Source organism: Anomaloglossus baeobatrachus, chromosome 2, assembly GCF_048569485.1.
Source record: "Anomaloglossus baeobatrachus isolate aAnoBae1 chromosome 2, aAnoBae1.hap1, whole genome shotgun sequence".
In the NCBI taxonomy this organism is placed as follows: Eukaryota; Metazoa; Chordata; class Amphibia; order Anura; family Aromobatidae; genus Anomaloglossus; species Anomaloglossus baeobatrachus.
In genome coordinates, this window is record NC_134354.1 from 786654096 (window position 1) to 786666644 (window position 12549).

Genomic DNA, 12549 nt, shown 5'->3' on the forward strand with positions numbered 1-12549 from the left:
TTGTAATTGGAGGTATTTGCTAATATTATTATAACAACTACTACATATTGGGATAAGATTTTGGAGATGGGTTAAACCCTTTAACCAAATTTTAGAAAAATCTAGGTAGGACACATCTGTATGAGACAACCACTTAAAGGAGTGAGCAATTGTGTCATCGCTATTTTATTTTTTGGCCGGTGTCTAGTGGTTAAAGCCAATGTGAGTCCAAATGATAAATATTTTTTAAGAGCAAACTTTTTAAAACTTATATGCTAGAGGAAGGAATCTTCCATGTGAGTGAGGGTACAAATTGTTGGTCTTCATTATCTAGCAAAACAGCTTGATATAGACTTCTTCATGTATTGTCTCAAGATTTCATCTCGGATTCCATAGACTAAAGGGCTGAGGAACCTGGGAAAACACTGAAATACAAAAAAATACACTAATGGCAAGAACTCCGGCCATTTTGAAGTATAGGCTTGGGTAAATGTGGTCAATAAGGGACTGGTGCACAATAGTATCTGAAAGGCGTGGATCATAACAGTCCTCCCGGCTTTAGAAGCAGAAGACTGAGGACACACTTTTGTGGCCACCAGCATGACCTTGACATATGTGAATATGATGACTACTCCAATCATGATGAAGAACAGAATGAAGCTTATGGAACGTATGACGTTCTGAATTGCGTTGACCACCAAGGTTTCCTTTTGGCATACCATGTAAAGATTGAAGATATTCATTATTGATGAGGCCATGACACAGAATTCAGCCACATATGGGATGATCACAAAAGAACATATCATGGTGAACACGACATTAGTTCTTTGGGGTGTGCAGAGCTCCACGTGTCTCAACGGGTGACATATAGCAATATATTGTTCCACAGCCATGGCGGCCAGGTTACACGGGGTGACTTTGAATGCTCCTCCAGACAAGGTGTATAAAATGTAGCATAGAGGCATAGGGATGTGCAATAAATACATAGATGTCAGCATAAAATAGAACCCTAGAAAAATATATAATGTGTCATTGAGGAGCAAGAAGACAAAGAGGATATATCGAGCGTTCTTCCGTAGAGTCGGAGTCTTGAAGAAGACGTTCAAGACCAACCCAATAAAAGAAAGGAAAAAAATGAAGGTAACGATTGAGGGAATTAAGGCCCATTTTATGAACTGCACAATTTTGCTGCTGATGGTCAATATAAGGGTTGTGTTGTCTTGTATCAAGGATGAATTCGCCATATTGGAGGTGTGATTCCCCCCGCTTTTGGGAATGTCATGTCCAAGGAGAAAGAAAGAGAAAGTATATTTATTGTCACTGACATAAGCGGTATAGGCTACAACCAAAATTATCAGCACTTCCTATGCAGGTGATACACGTTCTGCGGACAGAGATATATCCAATTTATACACAAGCAGAATTTACGGAAAGTAGTCAACAGACAATAAACGGGAAAACATAGAACTCTAAATATTAGATGGACGGGGATCGAGAACAAGTAAATCCTGGAAAACTTCAACGGATCCAAGTAATCCAAGAATATTTTTTCGTGACATATTGTACTTCATGTTAGTGGTAAATTTAGGACAATATTTTTAAAGAAAAAAATAAACAATTTGGCAAAAATTTTGCAATTTTCAAAATTTCAATTTTTATACCCTTAAACCAGACAGTTCTGTCGCACAAAATAGTTAATAAATAACATTTCCCACATCTCTACTTTATATCAGCACCATTTTTGAAACATCATTTTTTTTTTGTTAGGAAGTTAGACGGGTTCAACGTTCATGAGCAATTTTTGATTTTGCCAATAAAATTTGCAAAACTATTTATTTAGGAACCACATCACATTTGAAGTGACTTTGAGAGGCCGAGGTGACAGAAAGTACCCAAAAGTGACATTATTCTAAAACCTGCACCCCTCACACTGCTCACAACCATATTCAAGAAGTCTATTAACCCTTTGGATGCTTCACAGGAACTAAAACAATATAGAAGGAAAAAATGAAAATTTTACTTTTTCCCAAAAAAATGTTGCTTTAGCTGCAAATGTAGCTTTTTTTTTTTTTACAAAGGTAAAAAGAGAAAATGCACCATACAATTTGTTGTGCAATTTCTCATGAGCTTACACTCTACAGGAGAGAGAGAGTACGCCACTGATCATAAGAGCTTACACTCTACAGGAGAGAGGAAACCACTGACCATAAGAGCTTACACTCTACAGGAGAGAGTGAGGACCCCACTGATCATAAGAGCTTACACTCTACAGGAGAGAGGAAACCACTGACCATAAGAGCTTACACTCTACAGGAGAGAGGAAACTACTGACCATAAGAGCTTACACTCTACAGGAGAGAGGAAACCACTGACCATAAGAGCTTACACTCTACAGGAGAGAGAAAGAAAAAGAAAGAACTCAATTGACCATAAGAATTTACTTTCTACATGTGAGAGAGATAGGACCCCACTCACCATAAGAACTTAAAATCTAAAGAAGACAGAGAGAGGATCCCTCTGACCATAAGAGCTTACACTCTACAGGAGAGAGAGGACCCCACTGACCATAAGAGCTTACACTCTACAGGAGAGAGAGGACCCCACTGACCATAAGAGCTTGCACTCTACAGGAGAGAGAGGACCCTGCTGACCATAAGAGCTTACACTCTACAGGAGAGAGACAGAACCTTATTGACCATAAAGGTTTCTACTCTACAGAAGAGAGACAGCGAGAGGACCCCACTGACCATAAGAACATATATTCTACAGGAGAGAGATTTAGTTATTCTGGAGATGGTACTCACAGCAAAAAAAGGCAACCAGTCCAGTTAGCCCAGGCCAACACATCTAATGCACAAACAGGATGCAGACAAGCCTCTCAACATGATGGACACTTCACAGGTGCAAGATAAATTGCACACCAGTGGCGCGCATAGGGCACTGTTCACACTTGTATGCGCATGGTGTCCAGCCAGCAACCTATTACCACGCCCTTACTATTAGATTAGGCGGGTTACCCGGACACTACACACTGCAGCACGCAAGGGACAGAAATTCCACTATGCACGGCCGTATTAAGAGGCCCGGCTGCACCCCGCATAGTCAAAGTGCAAAAAATATACATAAAATATATGTGAGGTATTAGTTTGTAAATTGGCCAATGTACGTAAGCCCACAATCCTCATCACGGATCCTCACGCTTGCGGGTCCCTACACTGATAAATATCAAAAATAGCAACAAAAAGAGGAGCTAATAACTCCCCCAAAAATGTATTATAAAATGTACTCACAGCAAAAAAGGGCAACCAGTCCAGTTAGCCCAGGCCAACACATCTAATGCACAAACAGGATGCAGACAAGCCTCTCAACATGATGGACACTTCACAGGTGCAAGATAAATTGCACACCAGTGGCGCGCATAGGGCACTGTTCACACTTGTATGCGCATGGTGTCCAGCCAGCAACCTATTACCACGCCCTTACTATTAGATTAGGCGGGTTACCCGGACACTACACACTGCAGCACGCAAGGAGATGGAAAATGACTCTGCCGTATAAACTGTGGACCACTGAGATTCGCTGATCTGTGATGTTCCCAGTATTGGCCACCACTGTACAAGTTGTGATTCACTAAATGCCATAGCTGCAGGGCACTAAGGGGCTTCAGCTGTGTGGCAAATGGTACCAGGCTTATTTCAGTAAATTCAATGTGCGCTAAATCCTAAATTGATTGATCTACTTATCTTTAAAGCCTTGTAGTAAGTCCCAACTTTGTTGAGAGGAAGATTCAGAACTTCTAGTGGATAGAGAGGTGGTGGTGGAGAGTGAATGGGAAGACCTGTCCCTTCTACATAGACTGGCATGAAGAAGGCCCTCCAACTGGAAGGTGAAGCTTTTGAGATGGTATTGATGCTACCAGAGCTGCCAGCAGGGTGCGGCCTAGCAGACCTCAAGAAGCTGGAGATCAAATTTGCAACAGCCACCAAGCTGCGTAGTCAAGACAAAAAAACCATATGAAGAGAATGGTGGGCTTGGCTTGGTAAAAATAAAAAGAAGGTGCCCAAAAGAGAGACAAGGTGAGATGTGTAGGAGGAAACTGCCATATCTGAAGGTCAACAAACAGAGCATCATAACTGAGTGTTGGGTACAAGCTCGAGAGGTGAAGAAAGCACAAAAAATTCTTGGGAGGAGAGACCCCTTCATCAGAGGTTCATAGTCGATAGGAGAAAAATGGAGAAGGCAGAACAGGGGACAAACTGATACAGTGCTATATGGTGCACACGGGGAAGCATGAGAAAGGTGAGTGACAAGGGTATAAAACAATATTTACCTAATCTAGACTATTCCAAAGGAATACCAGCAACGTCACCCTTTCATTCCGGATTGAAAGGAGCAAGCAAACCACCCAAGTGACCCCTTGCCTGTCCGTTAACAGAGGAGCTAAGCTGCTCACTTCGTCGTCTTAGGTGACCCTTTTCTTAAAGATATACTTGCCAAGTTTTCAAAATATCTAAGATATTCTTAGGAAAAAGGGGAGTCCTTGATGCTCAGAAGAGTTGTCAAGCCTCCAGAGCACTTCTGAAATGTTCCTCCTGACTGCGAGGTCCTTAAAGGGAAGGTGCACCATACCTGTTCAAAGGCAGCGTAGAGATAGCACAGAGACCATAAGGGAAAATTGCCTGGATCATCGAGAATCGGCTTTTTGTAGTCATCGTTAACTTAACCGCCTCTGAGAGAGTCCACCACGGAAAGGGTAGTGGTCCACCAATAGGAAGTGATTTTAAGAGGACCAAGCCATAATAATAACATATAGCTACTGCGGATAGGGGAATTAGCCTTTAAGCAAATACACTACACTCTGAATGATGTCAGAAACAAAATTTGGGGGGTTATATATTATCAGGGAAAAATTTGATAGCCATTTTTTGTAGTGCACTTTTAATTTCAAAGCAACAGATTTGGCACCAAATCCATCAAATTGTTGCACAGAGTCTGCTGAATTTGGCACAAAAGGACCATGGAGAGAAAGAAGTACCCACTAGAGAAAAAGATTGCTAATATCAAGAGAGGTAAAAAAAAAATTGTATTTTCGCATCTGCAAAAACTTGTAAAATTTCCCATTATTTGATGAATATTTTTGAATGTTGAACGCTGTAAAGTAAAGCAAAGAAAAAAAATGAAAATAGAAAAGATTATGTCGCCCTAATAAAAAAAATAATATATATATATTCAAAAATAATTGATTTAGCCAAAAATTGTAAAAATAAAGTATGGAGGGGGACAAAAAATAATACAAAAGCTTTTCAGCCTCATGGCAATAAAAACTCTAATGAGTAAATGTAATATCAATCGTGACAATAGTATAAAATGATGCGTTTAGACACGAAACAAATATTATTGTAGGAATGTTTAATAGTGCAATCATCTATGTCCTCCAGACAGTAGAGTACGTAGCATTGTGCAAAAAATGTGCAACTTTTTTTTTAAAAAAAACAGAACTTTTGGCTGAGACAAAAATTACCTTGGAAATTGTTAAATTTAGTGCAGCCAAATTAGACAAAAAGGCAAATTAGTAAAATGATTTACTGGACTCATTAGTGGTCGTGGACTTCCTAATTTTTTGGTAGGAGGCACCTCTAGAGTTTCCCCTGAAAAAAAAAAATAGAACTTATAGAAGTAGCCAACTAGACCCCTCTGTTCTCTCTAATGTAGAATGCAACATTTTTATTTTCTGCACAGGAACTTTTTGAATTGTTTTACTCCTCTGGACTTTGTGTCAATCATTGCTTAATACTCACATTAAGAAAGTTTACGTGATCCTGGTCGGGGTAAGGAGCTCCGGTCTTGGTAGTGAAGGAGCCTAAGCCACGGTCTTATATCTGCACGGTCCCTGCGGAGTCTTCTTTTTTCCTTCTGCTCAGATGATTTCTAGTCACGCTACGAGATAAACTGGAAAATTGAAAGACGTCCTGGGGGTTCTCAAGAATTCCCCGGTGTTTTCTTCTTTTTTTATTTGTAATTCCATGTACAATCTTATGGTTAATGCTTCTTGTAAATGATTTCTCAAATGACCCTTCTTCATTTCTGGAATATTTGTATTTTAAGTTTATATGATATAAACTATAAGGACAAAAGTAATAAACAATTCTACATCGCACCGACAGGAGCTTATTATTAATTCTTAAACATGAAAGTGAAAAAGCAGAGGAGAGAGCAAACTGCGCCCCATGGTGCCAATATTCATATAAAAAATGCGAAAAGTATAAAAATGTACACGTGCAAAAACATCAGTAAATACTAAAATGACAATAAATGTAGCTCGGAAAAAAAAAAAAGAAATAAATGTAGCTCCATAGTTATGAAAACAGTGTAAGTCAATAGGGAAAAGAGAAGAAAGAAAAGAGAAGAGAAGAGAAAAGAAAAGGAGAGGAGAGGAACATTTTTTCTTATTGTTGGAAATGCAACCAGGGCTAACTGTATCACCCCCGATCCGGTTTTCGCCTTCCTTACCTGGATCTTTTTTTCAATTCTGACCATATAATATGATACTTATCATCAGAATTACAGAATATGTCTATGTGCCCCCAATGATGTATGTGCGCCCCCCCAGTGGGCTGCTGAGTGCTTGTTGATTACTGGTCAGTAGGGGCTATTGTTGGAGCTCTCCAATTATACTTTATACCTTAGGACTTGATGTCCGATATACATCATTAGGGCCGCCATCAGGACATTACTACTGTGACTGGTGTACCGGGCCCGGTGAAGAGAGGGGGCCTAGCCAGGCCTGGGGTAATTATTTAGCTTTGTTAAGCCCCAGGAAGGACGGGCCCCTTCTCTTCACCAGGCCCCAGTCACAGCTGCTCCAGAGGGGCCCGTCTGTGTCGTTTCAGCCACTGCACACACTGCTAAATTGCAGGCGAAGCCCTTCTAGGGCATCGCATGCAAATTAGCCATGTGGCCAGAAGCAAGGCGAGTGGAGCAGAGCAGGGAGGCGGTGTATCATCCCGCAACCCAGGGTGATGAGGTCATCACTCTGCGCCTCATCACAGTGCTGCGGGGCAGGCAACACGGAGGTGGCGGGGACACGGCATATGGCGGGGAATGATAGGCGCTCGGTGAGCTGAACATCGACGTGGGTGGTTGGGGGCGCCCCTGCCTTGCTTTAGCTCAGGGGTTGGAACAGCGGACCTCCGATTACTTTTTCTGTGGCCCCCGGGCAGATTCCCAGGGGTCACAGTGCTTGAGTTCTTACGTAAAATGTGGTCAGGACTTACTGTGTGGGCGGGTTTAGCAGTGTGCATGGAGTCCGCCCTCTGGTGTTGTGTGCCCACTCTCCAGTGCTGTCTGCCCCCCAATACTGTGTTAAGCCCCCTAGTGCTGTATGAAGCCCTACAGTGCTGTGTGCAGCCCCCCAATGCTGTGTGCAGCCCCCTAGTGCTGTGTGCAGCCCCCCAATGGTGTGTGCAGACCCCAAATGCTGTGTGCAGCCCCTTAATGCTTGCTGTGTGCAGCCCCCTAGAGCTGTATGCAGCCCCCCAGTGCTGTTTGCAGCCCCCCCAGTGCTGTATGCAGCCCCCCAATGCTGTGTGGAGCCCCCCTAGTGCTGTGTGAAGCCCCCCAGTGCTGTGTGCAGCCCCCTAGCTAGTGCTGTATGCAGCCCCCCAATGCGGTGTGCAGCCCCCTAGTGCTGTGTGAAGCCCCCCCAGTGCTGTGTGCAGCTCCCCCAATGCTGTGTGCAGCCCCCTAGTGCTGTGTGTGTAGCACCCCTGAACCACTCAGGGCACTACTAGGTACTGCATCCTCACCAGGATGCAGGGCCTACCCCCAGGGACCTGGAACATCAGTGCCAGTAACACCTAGACACACCAAAACCCCAGTTTCCACTCAACACCATTGATAATTGGTTAGTCAGACACAAGAGGATGGCCACCTAGAGGGCAGAGCCAGACCAGGGGACTAGACAGCCTGGTGGGAGGGGACAGTAGACAGTTGACAGTAGAAAGTGAAGAGTAGAGGTGCCTAGAGCTGGGACATGTAACGGTGACCCGGGGCACAGGAGAGTGGTTGCCAGTGTCAGTACACCTGAGTACCACTGGGACCAGATCACCAATGGGGCACAGGGTCCTAGGTCAGGTGCCAGCTTCACATGGCCTGGCAATAACTTGCACAGTGAGGAGACCTTCACGGACCTCACTGACCCACAGATCCAGGGGCACCAGCAGCAAAGCGAGGATCAGGGATCCAGACACGGACCGGCCCTACAAGGTCCACACTGCCCGCCGTACGGACAAGGAGACTGCCAAAAAGACAGTCGGGCCCCAAACCGCTCCATGCTATGGGGACCCAACCACACTGTGGGTGTCAGGGACAGAGAAATCGAGTCATCAAACTGGCATTGGAAATACAGGGACCTGAACCAGCCGTCCAAAGGTCCAAGAGTGAGTAGAGACTGTTAATTACAACCCACGGTGTGGCCTCCTTTCTTCGGTGAAAGTCTCCACCATACATCTCCCCTGGGTCAGCCCTACCTGCGGACGGCCTACCACCACAGCTGCCATTACCACCAGCCCTAGGGGTAACCAACCCAGCAGCGGCGGTTCCACCATATTAACCGCAACACAGGTGGCGTCACACCAATTACTTTAATATCCCCTGTAAATACTCCCCATTAAAAATCACCCAGGGTACGGGACCGGGCAACGGCTACCAAAGTAGCCATTCCCCAGTAGTAAAAAGCCTGGGACCGGGTACCCCATTCCCTGGGCGACACATGTGCAGCCCCCTAGTGCTGTGTGAAGCCCCCCAGGGCTGTGTGCAGTCTCACCAGTGTTCTGTGCAGCCCCCTCCAGTGCTGTAAATCACCCCCAGTGTTGTGATCCCTCCAATGCTGTGTACCACCCCCAGTGATGTTTGGCCCCCCAGTGATGTCTGTGCACTGCAATTGCTGACAGCGCCACCCAGTACTGTCCGTGCCCCCCTAGTGATGTCTGTGCCCCCCTAGTAATGTCTGTGTGCCCCCCTAGTGATGTCTGTGCCCCCCTAGTGATGTCTGTGCGCCCCCCTAGGGATGTCTGTGTCCCGCTATGAATGTCTGTGCCCCTCAGTGATGTCTGTATGCCCCCCAGTGATGTCTATGTGCCCCCAATGATGTATGTGCGCCCCCCCAGTGATGTCTGTGCGCCCCCCAGTGATGTCTGTGCGCCCTCTAGTGATGTCTGTAATGTAATTTTTTGAGGGAAATACTTCTTTTTCTGGAACAACTTCAAGGGTGCTAACTCTTTTGGCCATGTGTTTGTGTGTGTGTATGTATGTATATACATGTGTGTGTGTACATATATATATATATATATATATATATATATATATATACACACACTGCCTGTAATATCCAGCGTTGCCTGGGATAGTTACTGTCTCTCTGTCTCTTTCCCACTGTCTCTCACTCCCAGCCTCACTCTGTCTCCCTCTCTGTCTGTCTCTTTCCCTGTCTGTCTCTTTGTCTGTCTCTTTCTCTGTCTGTCTCTTTCACTGTCTGTCTCTTTCCCTGTCTGTCTCTGTCCGTCTTTGTGTGTCTATTTCTGTCTGTCTGTCTCTGTGTCTGTCACTTTCCCTGTCTGTCTCTTTCCCTGTTTGTCCCTGTCTGTTTCTTTCCCTGTGTGTCTGTCACTGTGTCTGTCTCTGTGTGTCTCTGTGTGTCTGTGAGTCGACCATCAGGGTTTTCGGTAGGGGTACTCTGGCGCTGAGACTACGGACACTTTACTCTCGATGCCGTTATCACAGGTGGTCGGTCCCGGCTTCATGCCCTGGGCGCTCACTCTGCGGCTGTGGAATGGGGTTCAGGGATGATTTTGGGGATATACGTGACGCCACCTGTGGTGTCTGGTAAGCGGGATATACCAGTGCTGCCCGCGGCCGACCTCTGAGGCGATGGTGACGGCAGCTTAAGATCTCTCAGCTCCCCACAGTTGGGATTCCTTACCTCAGGGTGGCGAGTCGCTGACCAGGAGGGAAGCGACCGAGCGGTGATGGCTGCCTTCTTCTCTGACGTCGCAGGGTCCTGTCGAACGGCAGAGAGACGACACACCGAATTCACATCAGCTTAAACAAGTCCTTTTTACTGGCATCTGGTTTGTTTGCACAGTACACAGCAGAAACGGTTCGGTTACCAGAAGGCCAATCGTCACAAGTTTCGGAGGAGATTTGATGACAGAGTCTCTCTCTGAGGTAACCTTTCTTTGTCTCTTTCTCGGTCTCTGCTCTGAGGGCTCTGTGACTCCCTCTTTAACCCACTCGTCAGTCTCGTCACTGGTTTTCCCAGGGATCTGATGCTGCACGGTTTCTTTATCTATCCCGCAACAGCGTTGTGAACTCGGCTTGGGGTTAGTAGTCAGACTCTAGATGGGTACCGGGACTCCTCTTATTTAGGATCCCATGTTAACGGTCAATAGTTTTGGGGATAAACCTGACAAACCTCCTCGGTCCCGTTATACCTGTGTCGACCTGAACTCTTCAGCCGGCTCTAAAGCGTCCCCTTTCCGTCTGGGTTACCCCTTTTCCAGTGTCTTTCTTTTCTTTTGGGGTACCCTCGCTCAGGACGTCGGCCCTATGTTATTTCTAGCCCTTCTTTCAGTCATCAATTTACTCTCATCTCTTCTTGTCACTCCTTACTGACTGACTGTTAACTGACTAACTGTCACCCAGTCATCCTGGCAACCACGTCGCGTCTCACGTTCAGCTAGGCTCCACAACCCTATGGACCTACTATATAAACAGTCCCAGGAATATGAAGGTAGGGGCTGCTGAGTCAATGTTACTCAATCTAATACAAGACTCTGCATTTCTTCTCTCTTTCACCTGTGACCAAAGAGCACTGCACCTTGCTGTTAAGGTGCTTTATTCCCCTGTAGTGCCTAACCACAGGGGCGCCACATCTGTCTCTTCCCCTGTCTGTCTCTTTCCCTGTCTGTCTCTTTCCCTGTCTGTCTGTCTCTTTCCCTGTCTGTCTCTTTCTGTCTATCTGTAAGTGTAAACCAGCCTCGACCTTCCTTGGACACAGGATGAGTACTTCACCCTAACGGGGGTACAGTATCCTGTGGTGCCTGAAGCCACAGGGGCGCCACATTCCCCGGTGGCAAATGGCAGCACACCGCATTTTTGTTATGCATTAAACCAAAAACATTATTTCTTCCCTTTATGGGAGGCACAGTATCTTGAACGTTGCAAGCAGGTTAACTCCATACGGTTTTTGCTAACATTATCATCACATTCACACTTGAGGTATACATTCTGTACATGGTAATAAACATGGCAATATTTAGATTACTTTAGCAGAGCATATTTATACGTCATGTACATTCGGTGCATTATTCAATATTATTTACAGTTTCAGCAAAGCATTATTGCACCTTCATTAAAGAAAAACCGGTCATTACGGATGGCAGTTGAGTCCAGTGTGACACCGGTCGGTGCACCACTTTTAGCAGTTGTCCCTAAGGACCAAAAAGATTGCAATGATTCTGGAAGGGTGCACAACGGGTGCAATTATTTACAAATAAAGTTCCGACCACACAATGTCCAGCGGCCCGGTTGTCCATTATTTTCAAACAATAAACATATCAAAAACTTTACTGGAAGCCTGGGAGTTCCTGACTGGCCAGTCTCAGGTAACTTTCCCTTGGGGTTTGGGTGGCTTTGTGGCAATACCCCTCTTTGCAAGGCTCTTTAGACACAACAGGTACCGGTTTTGGCTGCACGACTGGCATGGGTGCTGTTACTGCGGCTGCTGCGTTCGGACGATAGAGTCCCTCATCCAGGGCAAACCAGCCCCTCTCCCCTTTCTGCCGAGTGTAAATTACCCCATAATCGGGGTACAGGTCTCTGCCAGGATAACCAGGACCTCAACATCCCGCCGGGACACAAACACTTCCCTCCCAAGTTCCGGTTCAATGATGAACCCTCACCCCTTACTCAGGTCAAACTTGATGACAGTACCTTTATGGAATTCTCCATGGGTCGATGGACGGGCCCGTCGGAGAAACTCCTTGTTTGTCACGTTTCTCCATTCCACCGCAGCCAGCCGAGCCTGCTGCTTGCTTTCTTCAGCGGCTAGCTGGCTCAGGGTGGCCCGACGGTATTCCTCATCAGCATCCTCAAACATGGAATCCTCTGTTGGGTCCGCAGAGGAGGGAGAATAGGATCGCTCCCACACCAGTCTTGGGTGGGTGTCCTCCGGTTGTCCGGTTGGAGCCTCGCTCCCGGTTCTCCACACGCTCCCGATTCAGTGGCAACAGGTCCCCTGCTACCGATGCTCGTGAAACATGGCAGGCGGTCTGGTCGACGGCAGTCTGTTCTGTGGCTACCTGGTAAGCAGTAGCTGGATCTAGGTCTGGGTCAGCAAACTGATCTTCCCCATTCTGGTGGTCGTCGCCCTGGCTGCCGAGTTGATAGCAGCGGGATCGCGTCGGTCACCGAAATATCAGCTACCAGGTCCTCTGCCATCTGATGGGCATCAGCCTGGGCGTTGACTGCCAGGTTCAAAGCAGCAGGGTCATCGGCTACCAGAATGTTGGC

The 12549-nt window shown here is 46.1% G+C and overlaps 1 protein-coding gene across 1 annotated transcript; it reads right to left on the minus strand.

The window, feature by feature from the left end:
- Positions 1-305: 305 nt before the first annotated feature.
- Positions 306-1223, minus strand: LOC142290053 (odorant receptor 131-2-like). Its single transcript, XM_075333998.1, has one exon. The coding sequence runs from the start codon at positions 1221-1223 to the stop codon at positions 306-308; it is 918 nt and encodes a 305-aa protein (XP_075190113.1).
- Positions 1224-12549: the final 11326 nt, after the last annotated feature.